Consider the following 23,175-nt stretch of genomic DNA (forward strand, 5'->3'; position numbering starts at 1 on the left):
CATGTTTTGATCTTATTGCAATGTCGCAGTGGCCAAAATCCTATAATTTTGACATTGTGAGTTTTTGGTTTTTTTTTCGTTACCCCGTTTACCGATTGGATAAATTTTTCTATTTTGATAGACAGGAACATTTCTGAGTTTTGTGATGTCCATCTTGGCAGTGGCTCTCCTTACCCAAACTTTATAGATATCTATCTATATTATTTTATCTATCTATCTATCTATCTATCTATCTATCTATCTATCTATCTATCTATCTATCTATCTATCTATCTATCTATCTATCTATCTATATATATATATATATATATATATATATATTTTAGTGTATATACTCGAGTATAAGCCGAGATTTTTGGGCTGAAAGTGCCCCTCTCGGCTTATACTCGAGTCATGGTCAGTGGCGGGGTCGGCGGGTGAGGGGGATAGAGGACTGTCGCATACTCACCTGCTCCTGGCGCTCCTAATGCTGTCCCAGCCTGTCCCATGGTCTCCCGCACTGCAGCTCTTCCTCTATTCAGCGGTCACGTGGTACCGCTCATTAAAGTAATGAATATGGACTCCACTCCCTTTGGGGCGGAGCCACATATTCAGTACTGTAATGAGCGGTACCAGTGACCGCTCATTACAGGAAGAAGCTGCGGTACTATGGGACAGGCAGGGACAGCGTCAGGAGCAGGTGAGTATTTCATATTCACCTGTCCGCGTTCCATCCGCCGGGCTCCGCTCCGTCTTCCCGTCCTCTTGCTGTGACTGTGCAGGTCAGAGGGTGCGATGACGTATGAGTGTGCACGCCGCCCTCTGCCTGAACAGTCAGTGCGGAGAGACGGGACGCTGAGGGGCAGCGACGAGAGGTGAGTATGTGATATATATATATATATATATATATATATATATATATATATATATATATATATATATATATATATATATATATATATATATATATATATATATATATATATATATATATATATATATTTTTTTTTTTTTTATTGCAGCAGCATTACATGTGGCACAATGCTGTATGGAGCATCTATGGGGCCATAAAGAACTGCATGGAGCATTATATGGGGCATCTATGGGGCCATAACTGCATGGAGCATTATATGGAGCATCTATGGGACCATAACTGCATGGAGCATTATATGGGGCATCTATGGAGCCATAACTGCATGGAGCATTATATGGAGCATCTATGGGGCCATAACTGCATGGAGCATTATATGGAGCATCTATGGGGCCATAACTGCATGGAGCATTATATGGAGCATCTATGGGGCCATAACTGCATGGAGCATTATATGGAGCATCTATGGGGCCATAACTGCATGGAGCATTATATGGGGCATCTATGGAGCCATAACTGCATGGAGCATTATATGGGGCATCTATGGGGCATCTATGGGGCCATAACTGCATGGAGCTTTATATGGGGCATTATATGGGGCCATAACTGCATGGACCATTATATGGGGCATCTATGGGGCCATAAAGAACTGCATGGAGTATTATATGGGGCATCTATGGAGCCATAAAGAACTGCATGGAGCATTATATGGGACTCCTGATTCAATATGGATATCCAAAAGCACAACCTACTGATATCTCAATTAATGTTACTTTTATTGGTATCTATTTTATTTTTTTAAAATTTACCAGTAGCTGCTGCATTTTCCACCCTAGGCTTATACCCGAGTCAATAAGTTTTCCCAGTTTTTTGTTGCAAAATTAGGGGGGTCGGCTTATACTCGGGTCAGCTTATACTCGAGTATATACCGTGTGTATGTACATATATATATATATATATATATCACTCTCACACACACATCTGAATTCGGCTTTACTTTAATAACTTGTTTGGGTGTTTTTGTTGTTGTTTTGTTTATCATTTACTTTATATATTTTTAGCAAATGTTATCCAAATGTCCTTGGAAAGAATTCAAATCCGACTCTGGGAAGCCGTACTACTACAATTCCCAGACAAAAGAGTCTCGTTGGGCCAAACCTAAGGATCTGGAAGACCTAGAAGGTAAATGCATCGCTTTGTAAGAAACAAACTTCTTTATTGTAACGCACAAAAATGGAATAATAGTAATTTATTTTTGTTGTTTTCTTTGTAGCAATGATCAAGGCAGAAGAAAGTGGCAGGTATGCATTCTTACCCTTCATTTTAAAGTATGGTCAATGACCTAGACATTTAATTTTACCTTTTTCTTTTTTAAACTTTCCCCCCCCCCCCCTTTGTTTTTCCCCAGTGTACAGGATCCAGCATCTTCTGCAGCTGTACCGTCCATCCAGACCGCACAAGCCCCAGAGGTGGTCAACACCACCACGCCTGTCTCAATCATTGCAGAACCAGACATTGTGATGTCCACCCCCACCACTCCCGCCATAGACATTGAAAATATGGTGAATGATTCTGTAGAGGAGCTGGCCTATTCCGTATCGTCGTCCATTCAAGAGAAGGATCACGAAGTCAGCAGCAGCGGCTTCATAGAGGAATTCTCTAAACAAGAGGTTTTGCCAGAGTACGTACATATTGTTCTACATGTCTCCAAGAACTGTCCTGGAGAGTGCTGCTTCTTGTTGAAGGGCTTTCAGTCCATGTCTTGCGTCAGCAGAGTTGTGGGTTCAGTAGATCTTGGGAGAAGCACAATCATGATTGCTTCTCTGATTTATAATACATCCTTTTTAACTTCAGCAGAAATAAACTCCTACATAGGTTGTTATAGGAAAATGTGACCCTGAAAACATGCTGCTCAGTCAACAAAAGGGCGGCTGGGACAAAGCTATCAATGGTGGGCACAACTACTTTTGCCTAAAGTTGGGCCAGCCGCCACCAGTTTGCTATTATGGGCCAATCTGAAGGATATGCGGTTATTGTAGTCCTCTTTAACCCTTTAATGTGTGTATTGTGGAATAAATTAATATATGAGCAAAAAGATTCTTAATACTCTGGTCTATTGTCTACCTCATTGTTCCCTGGCATCTGGACTGGGCCAGTGCAAAATTACTCTGCACTAATAATACAGTATCCTGGGCGCCTCCTGCATCCTATTGGCCAAGAAAGTTCACACTGCCCTGGTGCGGCGGCCTCAGACTACTGAAGTAGAGACCGGACCAGGGCAATGTGAATCTTTTTTGCTCATCTGTAGTTATTTACCGTATATACTCTAGTATAAGCCGAGATTTTCAGCCCACTTTTTTGGGCTGAAAGTAACCCTATCGGCTTATACTCGAGTCATACCCAGGGGTCGGCAAGGGAGGGGAAGTAGAGCTGTGTAATAATACTCACCTGCTCCTGGCGCGGTCCCTGCACATCTGTTCCCTGGCAACTTCAGCTTCTTCTTGTAGTGAGCGGTCACATGGTACCGCTCATTACAGTAATGAATATGGACCCGACTCCCATAGGGGTGGAGCCGCATATTAATTACTGTAATGAGCGGTACCATGTGACCGCTCACTACAGGAAGAAGCTGCCGGGGAACAGAGGTGCAGGGCCTGCGCCAGGAGCAGGTGAGTATAACGGGGGCATATTCACCTGCTCCCTGTTCCACCGTCGGCGCTGCTGCGTCCTCTGCACTGACGCTCAGGCCAGAGGGCGCGATGACGTGATTAGTACGCGCCGCCCTCTACCTGAACAGTCAGTGCGGAGGACAGGGAAGACACAGCGGCGGTGAAGCGCGGAGCAGGTGAATATAGCAAGTGCCGGGGGCTTGAGAGGTGAGTGTGATTTATTTTATTTTTTTAATCGCAGCAACAGCATATGGGGCAAATGTCTGTATGGAGCATCTTATGGGGTCATGTGCAGCATTATATGGGGGCAATTATCTGTATGGAGCATCTTATGGGACCATGTGCAGCATTATATGGGGCAAATATCTGTATGGAGCATCTTATGGGGCTATGTGCAGCATTATATGGGGCAAATATCTGTATGGGGCCATGTGCAGCATTATATGGGGCAAATGTCTCTATGGAGTATTATATGGGGCAATTATCTGTATGGAGCATCTTATGGGGCCATGTGCAGCATTAGATGGGGCAAATATCTGTATGGGGCCATGTGCAGCATTATATGGGGCAAATGTCTCTATGGAGCATCTTATGGGGCCATAATCCACATTTGTGGAGCATTATACGGGGCAAATGTGTCTATGGAGCATCTTATGGGGCCATAATCTGCATTTGTGCAGCATTGTATGGGGCAAATGTCTGTATGGAGCATCTTAAGGGGTCATAATCAACATTTGTGCAGCATTATATGGGGCGTATTTTGCATGGAGCATCTTATGGGGCTCCTGATTCAATATGGATATTCAAAAATACTTAAACTACTGATGTCTCAATTAATTTTACTTTTATTGGTATCTATTTCTATTTTTGAAATTAACCAGTAGCTGCTGCATTTTCCACCCTAGGCTTATACTCGAGTCATTAAGTTTTCCCAGTTTTTTTGTGGCAAAATTAGGGGGGTTGGCTTATACTCGAGTATATACAGTAACTTTTCTATGACCAAAAGGTACATAACAAATTGTGAACCAATCTTGCCAAATTTGTCTTCATCTGCAAATGGTCTGCAGATAAATTTCTCCTGGTAAGCTGTATGGAAGAGGCGCTTCACTGAATCTCATGTCATAATGAATTCTATAATGTATTTATTTCTTTAGCTCGGTGTCTTTAGAAGAACCTGAAGAGGAAAAAGCACCCAAGAAAACCTACACTTGGAACACGAAAGAGGAAGCCAAACAAGCATTCAAAGAGCTCCTAAAAGAAAAGGTGATCACTATAAGTTAGTTATTACTTTATCATTAAGTGACTGTCGCTTTGTGAGTAGCATGAATCTGACCCTGCTACCCCTACAAGTTTTTACTATCTGATTAGGTGCAGACAAGCGTATTTTCATTCTGAGGTTGATAATAAAAAAATATTTGATTGTGCACAAACCAATGTTAGTCTATGTCCCTCCAACCCCTCCTACATCGGACAGAGTCTGAAGGCAACAATTGCTTCATACACGAGTTTGATACGATATTCGGATAGCACACTGATGACATCTGAGTGCAGACTGATTTCTGTGCCTCACAGAATGGGTAAGATAAAAAAAAAAAAATTCTTATCCGAGATATTTGGAACAACCCATGCTCGTGCTCTGATCAGTCTTTGATCAGAATGTGATTTGCATAATCAACCTGATTCTCTCATTTGAGAGTCTACACTCATCTGCACCTGCCATTGAATGTATCATTGCTGCAGATGCACAAGCAGTGAGGGTCCCAGTAATTGGAGACACAGGGCTCGGTGAAGTGACACTGATGGCATGTTGTCACTTATTCATACTAAACGTGGTATAACACCTGTAAGGGGCCATAGCACTGATCCAGCGCTGCAGCTCCTTCCGCTTTGTTTCCCAGCACAGTTGTAATCCTGACCAACTTGCTGTGCAGGGAACTCTGCTATCACTACTCACTGCACATTAGGTAGCAGCAAAGCACGTTCATTTGTGATCACTCCGAAATAAAGGAAATTAATTGTTCATGTTGTTCATCAAGTAACTCCATTGGGTTTTTTGTTTTGTTTTCTTGCAGCGAGTGCCATCCAATGCGTCCTGGGAACAAGCCATGAAAATGATCATTAACGATCCCAGATACAGGTAATGTTCAAGCAGAACTTGGAAAATATCAGGTCATGTACGGGTGTGGGCGCTTTCTTCATTCAATTTTTTTTTCTCTAGCGCCCTGGCGAAATTAAGTGAGAAAAAACAAGCGTTTAATGCTTACAAAGTTCATACTGAAAAAGAAGAAAAAGAGGATGCCAGGGTGAAATATAAGGAGGCAAAAGAAAATTTCCAGAGGTTTCTAGAAAACCACGATAGGATGACCTCCACCACCCGATACAAGTAAGAGCGAAGCAAATAAATTTATTTTTCTTTTGTGCTGTCAGAGTAATCCAATTTTCTTTTTCTTGTCAATCAGAAAAGCAGAGCAGATGTTCACAGAGTTAGATGTCTGGAATGGAATTTCTGAACGTGACCGGCTTGAGATTTATGAAGATGTCTTGTTCTATCTAGCAAAAAAAGAAAAGGTGAGACTGGAACATTGAAAAAAAAAAATCTGTCTTATTATCTGGGGAAAGAACTCGTAGAATAGGACCTTGTGGGCTCAGTACACAGCATTTCGTTACATTTTTTTTACTCTGTGATTTTTTGAGTAAAACATATAGAAGTAAAATCCTGGCAGTTCCTTTTTATCTTGTCTTTCTGATAATATTTCTGCTCATAATTGGCTTGTTGTGGGGATATGGTATAATTTGGATGCCTGTTTGGATTGCATGTTGTGTCAGGGTTGTCCAGGATTAGAAATTCATGGCTGCTTCTGTTTCAGATACATGGCCTGCCTATAGCTTTTGTCTGACAGTGCAATTTAGCCCCCTCAAAGTCAATGAAGCTGAGATGCAATACCATTCATTACCAATGGCCAGGGGTGTCGCTGCTTCTGAAAGAAGGCAGCCATGTATTGTTTTTTAATCTTTAAAACATTTTGAAACCATTAATATCTGTGTACATTGGCTTTTATAATGTACTAGATGGTGGCCCGATTCTAACGCATCGGGTATTCTAGAATATGCATGTCCACGTAGTATATTGCCCAGCCACGTAGTATATTGCCCAGTCACGTAGTATATTGCCCAGCGACGTAGTATATTGCCCTGCCACGTAGTGTATTGCCCAGCTACCTAGTATACAGCACAGCTACGTAGTATATTGCACAGAGCCACATAGTATATTGCACAGCTTTGTAGTATATTGCCCAGCCTTGTAGTATATTGTCCAGCCACGTAGTATATTGCCCAGCCTTGTAGTATACAGCAGAGCCACGTAGGATATTGCCCAGTGACGTAGTATATTACCGAGGCACGTAGGTGACAGGTCTAAAAAATAATACTCCGTTTTTCCTGACGGATTACAGATGAAGAAAAGTGGGTCTCCTGTGAGACTCCCAGCTTGGCTTCTTCCTCGGCCCCCTATTACGGGGTGCCCGGTTGAAGTAGAGATGGCTATTCCCCATGTTGCTCCTTCCCCAGTCCCTCGGGTGCTGGTTCGAAGTCGAGACCCCCCCTCCTTCCCCAATTCCTTTTGGTTTCTGAGTTGAGGTCGAGGCGAGGATAAAGGCCCCTGAAGGTGACAACAGCACCCTCCCTAATCCCCCTCTGGGGGCATTAGGTTGAGACGCCTCAGGTAGGGCCTGTACAGGCAGCATTCTACAGCTCCCAGCAATAGGCCAGCACACTGCGCCTGCATCCAGGGACCCCAGCCCAGCTGCGGGCTCCTGTTGGGCCTGGGGGTTGTGCAGGCAGGCATAGCACAGACAGACACAGGGCTCCCTGCGTCCCTGTCTCTGCGGCAGCACCAGCTCTATACTGCGTCAGGGGGACCCCTCACCGGGCCTCCCTACCGCTTACAGCCCCACCGCTATCCTGCTTTTAAATCTGGGGGGGTCCGGTTCAGATCCGACCCCCTCCCGGACTTTCGCGCCGGCCTGGAGCCCTTCTGAGCATCAGGCATCTAATTTAGGCCCCGGCTTCGGCCTAGCTGAAGCCGCCGCCTTCTCTCCGCCCCCCCGGCCCGCCCCCCGGATGACAAGTATGGCACTCCACAGTGTCATAAAGGAGGTGGATCGAAAGGGCGCGTTTTTTACAGTTTGCTGCCTTTTTCTCAGCTCTCCGCCCCCCTTCTCCCCCTGCCTCTTCTCCTCGGTGGCCATTTCTACTGCAGCAAGGATTAACCCTGCATCTCCCGGTCAGCAGGACCAGGCCAGCCAGTCTCCGGGGGGCACAGGACTGTGGATCTTCGGCGCTGGACCTAGGGGCAAACTGGTGGGGTAAGATCACAGCTGGGTTGTTTTACTCGGCTGTGAATCCATATTCCCTATAAGGCTCCTCTGCATAGCTACCCCTGTAAGGTCCATCTGCATAGCAGCCCTTCTGCACTCTGTGTACTATGCCGGGCTCAAGGTCCAAGAGAACCAGGCAGGACTGCTATTATGCATTCTGCACAGCCTGCAGGACCGCTCTCCCCAATGGCAGTATATACCCACACTGCCAGGGCTGCCCTCAGACTACTGTGTCAGAGCCCCAAGAGGCCCCTGTCAATGCTTCGGTGTCTAATGCCACGCCGGAATGGGTCACTCAGATGTCGCAATCTATGACGCAATCTATAGATAACCGAACCCTCCACATTGCTTCAGGCTCTGCAGAGTCATGCCTCGGCTATAACCGTTACCCATCAAAGGGAGAGCTTGGCTCAGGGACAGGACAACCCTGGCATATCCACATCTAAGTCAGGATGCAAGCGGACCCACAGTCCATCTACGTCATCCCATAGCACTCGGTCATCCCCTTCTAGGGAGAGACACCGTAATTCCAGGTCATCTAGACCGTCCCCTTCCAGGGGCAGACAATGCAGATCTCCGCAATCCCCGACCAGAGAAGGCCTCCTCCCCAGCTCACCCAGCAGGGGACGCCTCAGTGATACACAGGATTCGGAAGGCATCTGTGACTCCGACCCAGACAGGGAAACGGAGGGGTCCCTGATCCCAATCTCCCCTAGCAATACTGCGCTAGTGGAGGACTTAATCTCTTCCATCCATCGGGTGCTGGACATTTCTGATCCGCCACCAGAGGCCCCAGAACACAAGATTTCCTTTGAAGGACCTCTGAAGCCGCCTAAGGTTTTCTCTAACCACCCAGAGTTTAAAGCGATCCTTAAAAAGCAGCTCTCACAGCCTGAGAAAAAATTTGCTAATCGCAAATATCGGAGGCGAGGTACCCCTTCCCGCAGAAGGATACCAAGGAGTGGACAGACCCACCCGAAGTGGACCCCCCAGTCTCTAGACTACTAGCACAGACCCTCCTTTCACTGCCAGATAGCTCAACCCTCAGGGGTGCAGCAGACCGGCAGGTAGAACGCATGGCTCGTTCAATTTTCGAGGCCACAGGGGCATCCCTAGCTCCCGCGTTCGCGTCAGTTTGGGCTGCCAAGGCCATTCTGGCCTGGGCCAAAAATTTACAAGCTGGCCTCCAAGCATCCGCTCCTGAGCTGTCAGACCAAGCGGTTCAAATAGCAGTCGTAGCAGATTACTTACATCATGCAGCTCTGGATTCAGCAAGGGGTGTAGCGGGGATAGCATCAAACGCCATCACAGTTCGGCGTATCCTCTGGCTGCGGGAATGGAAAGCCGACGCAGCCTCAAAGAAATCTCTCACGCACCTACCCTACCTCAGTGGGCGACTTTTCGGTGAACAGTTGGACACAATGATATCCAACGCCACCGGGGGTAAAAGGAGTACCTCTCTTCCCCAACTGAAACCTAAACGCACTTACAAGAAGCGTAACCAAACTCGATTCCGATCCTTTCGGAATTCTTCGGGCTGGTCCGTCTCGCATCCAGCACAAAATCGTAACCGTTCCCCACGCAGGGACAACTCGCGATCAACGCAAAGGTCGGACAAGATCTGGCAGTCAAAGGCAGCCCAGTCTAAACCTAGAGGAGGAAAATCTCAGACTTTCTCCTCATCATGACTCACGGACCCCGGAAGACACCACACCCGTAGGTGGACGACTTTTGCTCTTTCATCAAGTCTGGCTGCCTATTACAGAAGACAGGTGGGTCAGGGGAACTAGTTTCTTCCGGATACAAGATAGAGTTCAACTTCCAACCCACCGGACCGATTCTTCCTCTCTGTCCCCCCAAAACCACCAGCCAAGGCTCGTGCCTTCCGGCAAGCGGTCGCCTCGCTTTTTCAAGCAGGAGTCATAGTACCGGTCCCCACGGCCGAGCGCTTCCGAGGGTTCTACTCCAATCTATTCGTAGTCCCCAAGAAAGGAGGCAGCGTGCGGCCCATACTGGACCTAAAACAACTCAACAAATACGTACGGGTCCGTCACTTCCGCATGGAGTCCGTTCGGTACATCATTGCGTCCATGGAGAAGGGAGACTATTTTTCCTCCATAGACATACAAGACGCATACCTGCATATACTGATTGCACCTGCTCATCAGATTTCTCAGGTTCGCAATCGACCAGGACCACTACCAGTTCCCAGAGTGTTTACCAAGGTAATGGCTGCCTCCATGGACGTCCTGCACTCCAGAGGCATAGTAGTCTTTCCATACCTGGACGATCTACTCATCAAGGCTCCCACCTTCAAGGACTGTGAGCTCAGCGTCTCAATCACAGTAGACACTGAGTCGCATGGGCTGGTTAGTCAACCTACGAAAGTCATCACCAACCCCGAGTCAGTCTCTGACCTTCCTGGGAATGCTATTCAACACCTCCAGGGGTCTAGTGCTCCTTCCCAAGGACAAGGCACTGGCTCTCCGTCTAGGAGTTCGCACCCTCGTCCGCAAATCCCCTCGATCTCTCCGGTTTGCCATGAGAGTCCTCGGCAGGATGGGGGAAGCAATAGAAGCCGTCCCAGTTTCCCCTCAGGCCTGTCCAACTAGCCGTCCTCAAGTCCTGGGACAAGAACCCTTTCTCTCTCGACAGTTCCGGCTAACGTCGTCAACCAAGAGGTCCCTGCACTGGTGGCTCAAGCCAACATCTCTAGCAAAGGGGAAATCCTTTCTCATTGGAAAGTCATTGGAAAGTTCTGACCACCGATGCGAGCCTGAAGGGTTGGGGTGCAGTGCACCTACACCACAGGGCAAAGGGCAAGTGGTCCCCAGTGGAAGCGACCATGTCCATCAACATCCTGGAAATTTGTGCCATCCTCCTGGCATTGAGGGCCTTTCATCACTTACTGGCAGCCTCTCACATCAGAATACAGTCGGACAATGCCACGGCTGTGGCATATGTCAATCACCAAGGGGGGGACCCGCAGTACCCAGGCGATGGGAGAAGTGTCACACATCCTCCACTGGGCGGAGGACACAGGGTCGGTTCTCTCAGCGGTCCACATTCCAGGTGTGGACAACTGGGAAGCAGACTTCCTCAGCCGACAAGAAATGGACTCGGGAGAGTGGTCTCTCCATCCCGACATTTTTCGCCAGATCTGCCATCGCTGGGGGACCCCGGATGTGGACCTAATGGCATCCCACTTCAATGCCAAGGTCTCCAACTTCATGGCCAGAACACACGATCCACGGTCGCGCGGAGCAGACGCTCTGGTTCAGGACTGGACCCAGTTCCAGCTTCTGTACATTTTTCCACCTCTCCCCCTGATATTCAGAGTGGTAAGGAAGATCAAACAAGAGGGAGTTCCAACCATCCTAATTGAACCGGACTGGCCCAGACATACATGGTACGCTGACATCGTACAACTTACAGCAGACGCCCCCAGGCGTCTCCCTGACCGCCACGATCTTCTATCACAAGGCCCATTCTACCACCAGAACTCAGGGGCTCTCTATTTGACGGCGTGGCCCTTGAGACCTGGGTTCTAACCCAGGCAGGGCTCTCGCCGGACGTCATTGGAACCATGATCAGGGCACGGAAGCCAGCCTCTGCCAAGATTTATTACCGTACCTGGAAAGCTTTCTTTACCTGGTGCGAATCTCGTGGCCAGACCCCACTCCCTTATTCCCTACCCAAAGTACTTGGTTTTCTCCAATCGGGTCTGGAGGCCAGGCTGTCAATGGGCTCGCTTAAGAGCCAGGTGTCAGCCCTCTCAGTGATTTTTCAAAGGCGCATTGCTACCAAGCCGCAAGTAAGGACTTTTCTTCAGGGGGTTTCCCGATTGGTTCCCCCCTACAGACGACCACTAGAAACATGGGACCTCAACCTGGTCCTGACAGCATTGCAGGAACCACCCTTCGAACCCCTTAAGGAGGTCCCTCTCCGCCTTCTCTCCCAGAAGGTGGTTTTCCTGGTGGCAATCACCTCACTACGCAGGGTGTCTGAACTGACAGCACTCTCCTGCAGACGGCCCTTCCTGGCTTTTCACCAGGACAAGGTAGTTCTTCGTACGGTCCCATCCTTCCTTCCGAAGGTTGTGTCCAACTTCCACCTCAATGAGAAAATTTCACTACCATCCCTTTGTCCGGTTCCGGTTCATAGAATGGAGAAGGATCTGCATACGCTTGACCTCGTCAGGGCATTGCGTATATACGTGTCTAGGACTGCGTCCTTCCGGAGGTCTGATTCTCTTTTTCTCCTTCCTGAAGGCGGCCACAAGGGTCTGCCAGCTTTCAAAGCTACCCTTGCCAGGTGGATCAAATCCACCATACAAGAGGCCTACCGCCTTAAGAATTCTCCTCTTCCAGCCGGTATTACGGCACACTCTACACGGGCGGTAGGGGCCTCCTGGGCCATTCGGCACAACAAGTGTGTAAGGCGGCCACTTGGACTAGCCTACACACGTTTACGAAATACTACAGGGTTCATACCCAGTCCTCAGCGGACGCGAGCCTGGGTAAATGTGTTCTGCAAGCGGCGGTGCCCTAAGTATAGGGGCCTGTCTGCACAATATTCGTCAATTGCTTCCCACCCAGGGACTGCTTTAGGACGTCCCATGGTCCTGTGTCCCCCAATGAGGCGACAGAGTAAAGGAGATTTTTGTGTACTCACCGTAAAATCTCTTTCTCTTAGCCTCTAATTGGGGGACACAGCTCCCACCCTGTTGCCCTTTACGGGCCGTTGTTACTGTTGACATATTGTTCTTTAAGCTCATACATAGTGGCCTTCTTATAGGCATGTCTGTGTTATTCATGTTACGTTCCTCCTACTGCTTTTGCACAAAACTGGAGAAGGCTGACGCTGTCCAGGGGTGTATACTGCAGAGGAGGAGCCACGGTTAATCTTTTTCAGATTATGCATAGTGTCGCCTCCTAGTGGACAGCAGCATAACACCCATGGTCCTGTGTCCCCCAATTAGAGGCTAAGAGAAAGAGATTTTACGGTGAGTGTACACAAATCTCCTTTTTTAAATGTCAAGGTTATCAATGTTTTGAAAAATCTGCAACTCTCAGTAGAACTTTTTATTTAATACTGCAGGGAAATTAATACAAACGCTAATATAATGTGATGATATAACCTTTGTAATCGGATTTGTAGCAGCGAATGAAAATCTAGAACTAGTGACGTTCGGCAGCACTTAAGGCGCCTTTGTAGCTTTTTTTGCTATAATGTAACTGAAGGCAGGAAATACATCTCCTGTAGGCAAGCCCGTCCCACCCGAGACAAAAAGGCCCCTCTATCCAATGGTTGTAATCACGTGTTTGCCTTTCTGCTTTCCTTGTGACCTTTGGAGGTCATTATATGTATGTGCCTCTGCCAGCAGGTATTAATTGGTCACCACTGTGAACGCTATATGTCTTGTCATTTATAGCGTTTTTATTTTATTTTTGTTCCTTGCAATCATGCATTTCTGTTGTTTTTCTATGACTTTTGCAGGAGCAAGCGAAGCAGCTGAGGAAGCGGAACTGGGAGGCTTTAAAGAACATCCTGGACAACATGGCGAATGTAACCTACTGTACCACTTGGTCAGAAGCCCAGCAATACCTTATGGACAACCCTACGTTTGCTGAAGATGAAGAACTTCAGAGTACGTAAAATGCAACTACATGCAGACATGTCGCTGAGAAATAATCCCCTCGTGATCTAGTTCAGTATTTGCAGGAACCACGACAGATCCATATCAGTGTTGAGAATCTTACGTTGGAATCTTTGCTTACCATGTTCACTTGACGGTTATGCAGCAGTTCAATGGAAAACCACAAGGATCTAGGAGTGACCAGGAATGGATGTATCACAATGAACGAATAACGGAGAATAATAATATTTTTTCTCGCTTCATTGGGGGACACAGGTAACCATGGGTGTATGCTGCTGTCGCTAGGAGGCTGATACTATGCAAATAAAGAAGTAGCTCTTCCCCGGCAGTATACACCCTCCGACAGGCACCAGGCAACTCAGTTTTTGCTTAGTGTCTGTAGAAGGCGGACCTGGATCTAACCCCAGATCTGCATTTGTTTTTTCCTTTTCAGGTTTTTGTGTGTGTTTATTCTTTTCCTTTGTGTTTCAGATGCTTCTTTTGGGGCTACAGGGTGCAGTTCACTCACTCAGATTCCCCGTAATAAGCGACCGAGAGAGCAGTGTGGTATCACCCACATCACACCCTCTCGGATCCGCTGGGCAGGACTGCGATTCATGTCACCCTGGGGTGTTCATGTCTCGCTATTGGTGGCCAGTCCTTGCCCTGATCCCCCCTCATCCCTCTCCTCGGAGTGGGCTGAGAGGAAGACGGCGGTCACATCCAGTGTCCCCATCCCCCTGTTTAGGGGTTGATACCGTCTTCTGCGCTGGCTGAAACAGTGCGGGAAGGAGGACTTCATCCCAGGACCCTTTCTTCGGTACGAGGGCTCCTGACGCGCTCCTCGTCCTCAGGTAAGGAGATCTTCAATCAAGAACACGGTGGTACCCCCTCACCCCAGGGACCCCTATCTGCCACTTAGCAGGGAACACAGGATGGCGGTACCTCTCCTGCGCCGCACCATCAGCACCGATCTCCCCTGTTTCGTCGGCCACTAGCGCGGCAGGCACCACCACAGGGGTCGCTCTTTAAAAAATTTGCGCCGTTTTCTTCGGGCGCGCGCCATTCCTTCTCTTTTTTTTTTTTTTTTTTTCTGTTCACCGGCTTGTCACGCCCCCAGCGTCTTGCCCGGCCCTGTGTCCCCGCAGGCACGCCTCCCCGGGATACAGCACCGACGGGGGACGTTTCTTCTCGGGAGGTTTTTCACTCCCTCTTCGGCGCCTGGCCACTCCCACTTCCGGCGTGGTTTTCCCGCTATTTCCTCAGTGGAGCCGACTTCCTCTTCCTGCCTGGCCTCCATCACGCGTTGTCCACCAGGATCCCCGGGGGACAGAGTCTACCTCACTGCCGCTGTCGCTGGGTTCCGGTAGGCTTGCGCTGCTCTCCCCTGGCCTGCACTCCTTCCCTGCAGTATTGTCTCTGCAATTACTGCAAGTGGTTCTATCTCCACCTATGTCCACTCCCACAGGGGCTCCCGGCTTTTCCACTACGGTCATCCACTACGCCTGCGCCCGCTGTAAGAAAAAGTGGGCTTCAGGTCAGCCATCTCCTTTCTGCCCGTCCTGCGTTCTTCCCATTATGTCCGTCCCTCAGGAAGCTCCGATGTCTCAGGATGAGTGCACACCCCCTCCCCCGGAGTGGGCTGTTGCAATGTCTCATTCAGTGTCTGACCTTACTAAAGTGTGTCTGTCTCTGGTCCAGGCACTTGAACGTATCCCGCTTCTCTTTAATGCCACCAGTGCCACGAACGCCTCACATGGCGATTCGCTCGCACCTGTCCAAGACCCTCACAGAGGCAGACTGGACAAAAGAGACAGAAAAAGGACCTTATCTAGATCCTCTTCCAGTTCCCCGGACCGCATCGGGATACCCCTATCTGCCTGTTCCCCCTCCTCGCAGGCGGACGTCGGGTCTGACCTAACCTCTCAGTCGGATTCTGACTCGGATGCAGATCTGACTTCTGGAACACAGGATATGGTCGATAGCCTTATTTCAGCTATTATTCAGACGCATGAACTTAAGGAGGATGAGGCAGGCTCTCAGGACGTTCCCGTTGCGTTTAAACGAGTTAAACGTCCCTCTAGGGTTTTTCCCAATAACAGGGAGTTCGACAACACTACCTCTACACAGTGGGAAAACCCTGGTAAGCGTTTCCCTGGCAGGAAACGGCTAGACGTTTTATACCCTTTTCACTCCAACCTTGTCAGCAAATGGTCCGAGTCTCCTAAGGTCGACCCGCCCGTGTCCAGGCTATCCTCTCAGACGGTTTTGTCTATTCCGGACGCAGCATCTCTTAAGGATCCCACGGACAGACAAATCGAGGCATTATCCAAATCGGCGTTTGAGGCTTCTGGAGCCTCCCTCTGCCCTAGTTTCGCCTCATGGGTAGCCAAGGCTGTGTCAGCCTGGGCCAAAACCCTGCGCAGAGACATTTTGGCCTCTGCTCCTGCGGAAGAACTGTCTGATTTAGCGGATCAGATTTCTCTTGCGGGTAAATATCTCAGAATGCCTCCCTTGATGCGGCTGCCTGCTCGGCTAGGGCTAATAGTAACATCGTTGCCATTCGCCGGGTCCTTTGGCTAAAAGCGTGGAACGCAGATCCTGCTTCTAAAAAATCCCTCACTGGTCTACCTTTCCAGGGTTCTAGACTCTTCGGCACGCAGCTGGATCAAATGATCTCGGATGCTACGGGTGGTAAGAGTACCTCCTTGCCCCAGTCCAAGCCAAAACGTACCTTCAACAGGAGGGGCCCCCAGTCCTTTCGGCCCTTTCGGTCCTTTGCCTCCGCAGGAAACCCCAATCAGGACCGCTCTTCCTCGCAAGGAGACCGGAGGAAGCCTTCTTTCAGGCCTCCCCCGCGCTGGAGAGCTAAGAGCTACCCTTCAAAACCATCTGGACCTCGGGGCCACAGGTCTTCTAATAAATGACGGGTCGCCCCCAGCTGGAAATCCCTCCAGGGTGGAAGGCCGGCTTCTTCTGTTCTCAGAAGTTTGGCTATCGGTAGTCGACGACACCTGGGTCAGGGAGATCGTCACTTTGGGCTACAAAATAGAATTTTCTTCGCCCCCAGGAAGACGTTTCCTACTCTCTCTCGTCCTCCCAAACAGTCCTCCCATCTCCCGGGGCTTCTCCAGGCCGTCGATTCACACCTCGTCTCAGGAGTCGTAGTTCCGGTTCCTTATCACGAGCGGTTTTCAGGTTTTTACTCTAATCTGTTCGTGGTCCCAAAGAAGGACGGCTCTCTCCGTCCAATTTTGGATCTCAAGCGGTTAAACCGCCATCTCAGGATTCGACACTTCAGGATGTAATCACTTCGCTCGGTGGTTGCGTCCATGGAACCAGGAGAGTTCCTGTGTTCCGAGGACATTCGGGATGCGTACCTCCACGTTCAGATTTGCGTACACCATCAGAGGTTTCTCTGGTTCGCGATCCAAGAACATCATTACCAGTTCACGGCTCTCCCCTTCGGGCTGGCCTCTGCTCCCAGGGTCTTTACGAAGGTCATGGCAGCCGTCATGGCCATTCTACGTTCAAAGGGGATTCTGGTAATTCCTTACCTCGACGACCTCTTGATCAAGGGTTCGTCCCGTCGGGATTGCAGACAGAGCCTCCAGCTTACTCTGGACACGCTCATTCGCCTCGGTTGGATAATCAACTACCAGAAGTCATCCTTGATCCCGACCCAACGCTTGGAATTCCTGGGCATGGAATTCAACACCTCTCAGGCTCAGGTCTTCCTCCCCAAGGAGAAGTTTCTTTCTCTTTGTCGGGGTGTCAGAGCGCTAAAGGGTCCGAACCCGCTGTCCCTCCGCCTCGCCATTAGGGTTCTGGGGAAAATGGTCACTTCAATGGAAGCTTTCCGTATGCTCGGCTCCACTCTCGTCCCCTCCAGCTGGCCCTTCTAGCCGCCTGGGACAAGAATCCGCTTTCCCTGGACCGTCCGTTCCGCCTTTCTTCCAAGGTGAAACAGTCCCTCTCTTGGTGGACGCTCTCCACCTCCATTCTGCGCGGGAGGTCTTTTCTCCCTCCCCGCTGGCAGGTTATCACCACCGACGCCAGGGTTGGGGAGCGGTCTTTCTCCACTTCACGGCCCAGGGCCGCTGGACTGTTCAAGAGGCATGTTTTCTTATCAACCTCTTGGAACTCCGAGCCATCTTCCTAGCCCTTGTCCGCTGGCAGTCCCTCCTCTCGGGAAAGCCGGTTCGCGTTCAGTCAGACAACGCCACAGCCGTCAAGTCATGACGGAAGTGGCAAAGATTCTGCGCTGGGCGGAGAGCCACGTTCCCTTTCTCTCAGCCGTCCAGATCCCAGGGGTGGACAATTGGGAAGCCGACTTTCTAAGTCGCCAAGGCATCGTAGCGGGCAAGTGGTCTCTCCTTCCCTCAATCTTCAGCCAGATTTGTCAGCGGTGGGGCGTCCCAGACGTCGACTTAATGGCCTCCCGGGCGAACCACAAGGTTCCCCAGTATGTTTCCAGATCTCGGGATCCGATGGCCGTCGGATGCGACGCTCTCGTGATCTCGTGGGCCCAGTTCCAAGTGCCCCATCTGTTCCCACCCCTCCCCTTGATCCCGAGAATCGTCAAAAAGATCAAGTCGGAAGGGGTCCCCGTGCTCTTTGTAGCTCCAGATTGGCCTCGCAGGGCTTGGTACGCGGAACTGGTGAACATGCTATCGGACGTTCCATGGAGGCTACCGGATTTACCGGATCTTCTTTCACAGGGGCCCCTCTTCCACCCGAATTCTCGGTCTCTGAATTTAACGGTATGGCCGTTGAGGCCGCGGTCCTGAAGAACGCGGGTTTTTCTCACAGCGTCATCCAGACTATAAGGGCGAGGAAACCGGCTTCCTCGCGTATCTACCACAGATGTTGGAAGGCCTTTTTCCGATGGCGCGAGGTCAACGGTCTGTTCCCTATGACCTTTTCCCTTCCATCCCTTCTCAGTTTTCTTCAAGCGGGTCTCGATTCTGGACTTTCCCTTAGCACTTTGAAGGGTCAGATTTCCGCTATGTCCATCCTTTTTCAAAGAGACATAGCCTCCCTTCCTCAGGTGAGGACCTTTATTCAGGGGGTCTCGCATATAGCTCCCCCTTATCATCCTCCTGTCGAACCTTGGGATCTCAACCTCGTCTTGGTTATGCACCAGTTCAGACTAGATGGCTGTTCAGTCAGTTTTTCTATATTTACTATCAACCTCGTCTTAGACGCCCTCCAGCGGGCGCCTTTTGAACCAATCCAGGACATTTTTCTCCCTTCTATCTTGGAAGGTAGCCTTCTTGGTCGCCATCACCTCCATCAGAAGAGTGTCGGAGCTGGTGGCATTATCCTGTCGTTCTCCCTTTTTAGTCCTGCACCAGGACAAGGTGGTTCTTAGGCCGGTTCCTTCCTTCTTACCGAAGGTAGTCTCGTCCTTTCACATCAACGAGGACATCGTCCTCCCTTCCTTGTGCCCTTCCCCGGTTCATCCCTTGGAGAAATCGCTTCGCAAGTTGTGGTCAGGGCTATTTGGGTTTATCTTTCCAGAACTGCTTCTTTTCGTCAGGCCGATCCTCTGTTCATCGTCTCGGAAGGGCGTCGAAAGGGGCTCCCAGCCTCCAAGTCCACAATTGCTCGTTGGATCCGTTCGGCGGTTCTGGAGGCATACCGTGTCCAAGACAAACTGCCCCCTTCGGGGTTGAGGGCCCACTCTACCCGGGCTGTGGGAGCTTCCTAGGCAGTTCGTCACCAAGCTTTGGCCTCGCAGGTTTGCAAGGCCGCAACGTGGTCATCCATTCACACCTTTGTAAAATTCTACAAGGTGCATACTCAGGCTTCTGCGGACGCAAGCCTGGGTAGGAAGATACTGCAGGCGGCGGTTTCTCACCGGCCAACCTAACTCCTCTTTTTCTGCAGAATATCCCGCCCTAGGGACTGCTTTTGGACGTCCCATGGTTACCTGTGTCCCCCAATAAAGCAAGAAAGAAAGAGGGATTTTGGGTTCTTACCGTAAAATCTCTTTCTTGGAGCCTTCATTGGGGGACACAGCACCCTCCCTTTAAGTTGTACCGTGTTGGCCAACATGCCGTTGTTGTGGGTTGGTACATAGGTTGAGTTTGATATCACTTGTTCCTACTACTGCTTTTGCACCAAATGAGTTGCCTGGTGCCTGTCGGAGGGTGTATACTGCCGGGGAGGAGCTACTTCTTTATTTGCATAGTGTCAGCCTCCTAGCAACAGCAGCATACACCCATGGTTACCTGTGTCCCCCAATGAAGGCTCCAAGAAAGAGATTTTACGGTAAGAACCAAAAATCCCTCTTTTTTGCTAACAAGTGTGTTCCAGCGCCAGACCAGTGCCTTTTTGTAGGTTAAAAAAAGCCACTTTTTTTTTTTTTTTTTTAAAGTGTTGGTTAATGAAAAACCTTACTTTGATTGCCAAGCCTCGTTCATTCCCCCAGCAGAGCTTGCTCATCGTGATACATCCATTCTTGACAACTCTACATCTGGAAGATCCAATTCTTCCAGCCATGAGCAGTGGTGTTCCATGCTTCTTTAGGTGTTGTGCCTTGCAAAATACCTCCAGGTGAGCGCTACCACCACTTACTCTGTCGCCTCATTGGGGGACACAGGACCATGGGTGTTATGCTGCTGTCCACTAGGAGGCGACACTATGCATAATCTGAAAAATATTAACCGTGGCTCTTCCTCTGCAGTATACACCCCTGGACGGCGTCAGCCTTCTCCAGTTTTTGCTTAGTGTCGCATAGGAGGCACACCTAAAAATTTTTTCTTTACTCCGTTTTTCCGACGGGATTAGGCTGGGTTCACATTGCGTTCAGTGACACCGTTAAACGGACTACGTTACACCGCGGCATAATGCGGTGTAACGTAGTCCGTTAACGCCGCCATTGAATGCAATGTCTGATGCATCGCTAGCGCACGCCCACAATGGGCGTGCGCTAGCGATGTGCCGTCATTGAGTGATGGACCCTGAGACGCGGGCTGCAGCGTTTCCGGGTCCGTCACTGCTAGCGCAGATGGAGCTAGCAGATGCTCCATCTGCGCTAGCGCGATGGAACGTCGGCACTTGCTTTACAGTAGCCCATTAGCGTATGTGCTGAACGGGCTGCTATTAACGCAATGTGAACCCAGCCTTACAGATGAAGAAAAGTGGGTCTCTTGTGAGACTCCCGGCATGGCTCCTTCCTCGGCCTCCTATTACGGGGTGCCCGGTTGAAGTGGAGATGGCTATTCCCCAGTCCCTCGGGTGCTGGTTCGAAGTCGAGACCCCCCTCCTTCCCCACTTCCTTTTGGTTTCTGGGTTGAGGTCGAGGCGAGGATAAAGCCCCCTGGTGGTCACAGCACAGCAGCACCCTCCCTAATCCCCCTTTGGGGGCATTAGGTTGAGACGCCTCAGGTAGGGCCTGTACAGGCAGCACTCTGCAGCTCCCAGCAATGGGCCAGCACACTGTGGCTGCATCCAGGGACCCCAGCCCAGCTGCGGGCTCCTGTCGGGGCTGGGGGGAGTGCAGGCAGGCATGGCACAATACAGACACAGGGCTCCCTGTGCCCCTGTCTCTGCGGCAGCACCAGCTCTATACTGCCTCAGGGGGTCCCCTCACCTGGCTCCCCTTCCGCTTATAGCCCCACCGCTATGCTGCCTTTAAATCCGGGGTGGTCTGGTTCAGATCCGACCCCTTCCCGGACTTCCGCGCCTGCCTGGAGCCTTCCTGGGCATAGCTGAAGCTGCCGCCTCCTCTCCGCCCCCCGGATGACAAATATGACACTCTACAGTGTCATAGAGAGGGCGGATCGAGACAGAAAGGGCGCATTTTTTACACAGCTCTGCCGACTTTTTCATCTCTCCGCCCCCTTCTCCCCCTTCCTCTTCTTCTCGGCGGCCATTTCTGCTGCAGGGATTAACCCTGCACCTCCCGGTCAGCAGGACCAGGCCAGCCAGTCTCCAGGGGGCACAGGACTGTGGATCTTCGGCGCTGGACCTAGGAGCAAACTGGTGGGGTACGATCACAGCTGGGTTTTTTACTCGGCTGTGAATCCATATTCCCTATAAGGCTCCCCTATAGGTTCCTCTTCATAGCCACCCCTAAGGGTCCTCTGCATAGCCAGCCCTTCTGCACTCTGTGCACTATACCGGGCTCAAGGTCCAAGAGAACTGGGCAGGACTGCTATTATGCATAGCACGTAACTGCCTGCCAGGACTGCATCCAGACTACTGCGTCAGAGCCCCAAGAAGCCCCTGCCAATGCCTCTGTGTCTAATGCCACGCCTGAATGGGTCACTCAGAGGTTGCAATCTATGACGCAGTCTATAGATAACCAAACCTACACATTGCTTCAGGCTCTGCAGAGTCATGCCTTGGCTATGACAGTTACCCAGCAAAGGGAGAGCGTGACTCAGGAACAGAACGACCCTGGCACATCCACGTCTAGGTCAGGACGCAAGTGGACCCATAGGTCAAGTCCATCTGCGTCGTCCCATAGCACTCAGTCATCCCCTTCTAGGGAGAGACACCATAGTTCCAGGTCATGTAGACCGTCCCCTTCCAGGGGCAGACAATGCAGATCTCTGCAATCCACAACCAGAGAAGGCCTCCTCCCCAGCTCACCCAGCAGGGAACACCTCAGTGATACACAGGATTTGGAAGGCATCTGTGACTCCGACTCAGACAAGGAAACGGAGGGGTCCCTGATCCCAATCTCCCCTAGCAATACAGCGCTAGTTGAGGACATAATCTCTTCCATCCATCGTGTGCTGGACATTTCTAATCTGCCACCAGAGGCCCCCGAACACAAGATTTCCTTTGAAGGACCTCTGAAGCCGCCTAAGGTTTTCTCTAACCACCCAGAGTTTAAAGCGATCCTTAAAAGCAGCTCTCACAGCCGGAGAAAAAATTCGCTAATCGCAAATATCGGAGGCAAGGTACCTTTTCCCACAGAAGGACACCAAGGAATGGACAGATCCACCCGAAGTGGACCCCCCAGTCTCTAGACTAGCAGCACAGACCCTCCTTTCACTGCCAGATAGCTCAACTCTCAGGGACGAAGCAGACCGGCAGGTAGAACGCATGGCTCGTTCAATTTTCGAGGCGGCAGGGGCCTCCCTGGCGTTCGCTTCAGTTTGGGCTGCCAAGGCCATCCTGGCCTCCAAGCATCTGCTCCTGAGCTGTCGGACCAAGGGGTTCAAATAGCAGTTGTAGCAGATTACATGCTTTGCTTCATGCAGCTCTGGATTCAGCAAGGGGCATAGCGGGGATAGCATCAAACGCCATCACGATTCGGCGTATCCTCTGGCTGCGGAATGGAAAGCGGACGCAGCCTCAAACAAGTCTCTCACGCACCTCCCGTATCTCAGTGGGTGACTTTTCGGTGAAAAGTTGGACACAATGATATCCAACGCCACCGGGGGGGAAGAGTACCTCTCTCCCTCAACTGAAACCTATACGCACTTACAAGAAGTGTAACAAACCCGATTCCGATCCTTTTGGAATCTTTGGGCTGGTCTGTCTCGCGTCCAGCACAAAATCGTAACCGTTCCCCACACAGGGACAACTCACGGTCGACGCAAAGGTCGGACAACACCTGGCAGTTAAAAGTAGGCCAGTCAAAGCCCAAAGGAGGAAAACCTCAGACTTTTTCCTCCTCAT

At 50.2% G+C, this 23,175-nt stretch overlaps 1 protein-coding gene across 6 annotated transcripts in view; it reads left to right on the top strand.

Annotated features, from left to right (window-relative positions):
* PRPF40A (pre-mRNA processing factor 40A) overlaps window positions 1-23,175 on the top strand; it is a 43,737-nt gene that overhangs the window by 7,256 nt on the left and 13,306 nt on the right. For all 6 annotated transcript variants that reach the window (XM_077272944.1, XM_077272938.1, XM_077272941.1 and 3 more), the window contains exons 9-16: window positions 1,912-2,032; window positions 2,124-2,151; window positions 2,259-2,531; window positions 4,674-4,782; window positions 5,592-5,656; window positions 5,738-5,902; window positions 5,979-6,087; window positions 13,395-13,545. In XM_077272944.1, coding sequence (XP_077129059.1) covers window positions 1,912-2,032; window positions 2,124-2,151; window positions 2,259-2,531; window positions 4,674-4,782; window positions 5,592-5,656; window positions 5,738-5,902; window positions 5,979-6,087; window positions 13,395-13,545 — 1,021 coding nt within the window. The remainder of the gene's footprint in view (window positions 1-1,911; window positions 2,033-2,123; window positions 2,152-2,258; window positions 2,532-4,673; window positions 4,783-5,591; window positions 5,657-5,737; window positions 5,903-5,978; window positions 6,088-13,394; window positions 13,546-23,175) is intronic.

Source organism: Ranitomeya variabilis, chromosome 7 (assembly GCF_051348905.1).
Source record: "Ranitomeya variabilis isolate aRanVar5 chromosome 7, aRanVar5.hap1, whole genome shotgun sequence".
Lineage (NCBI taxonomy): Eukaryota > Metazoa > Chordata > Amphibia > Anura > Dendrobatidae > Ranitomeya > Ranitomeya variabilis.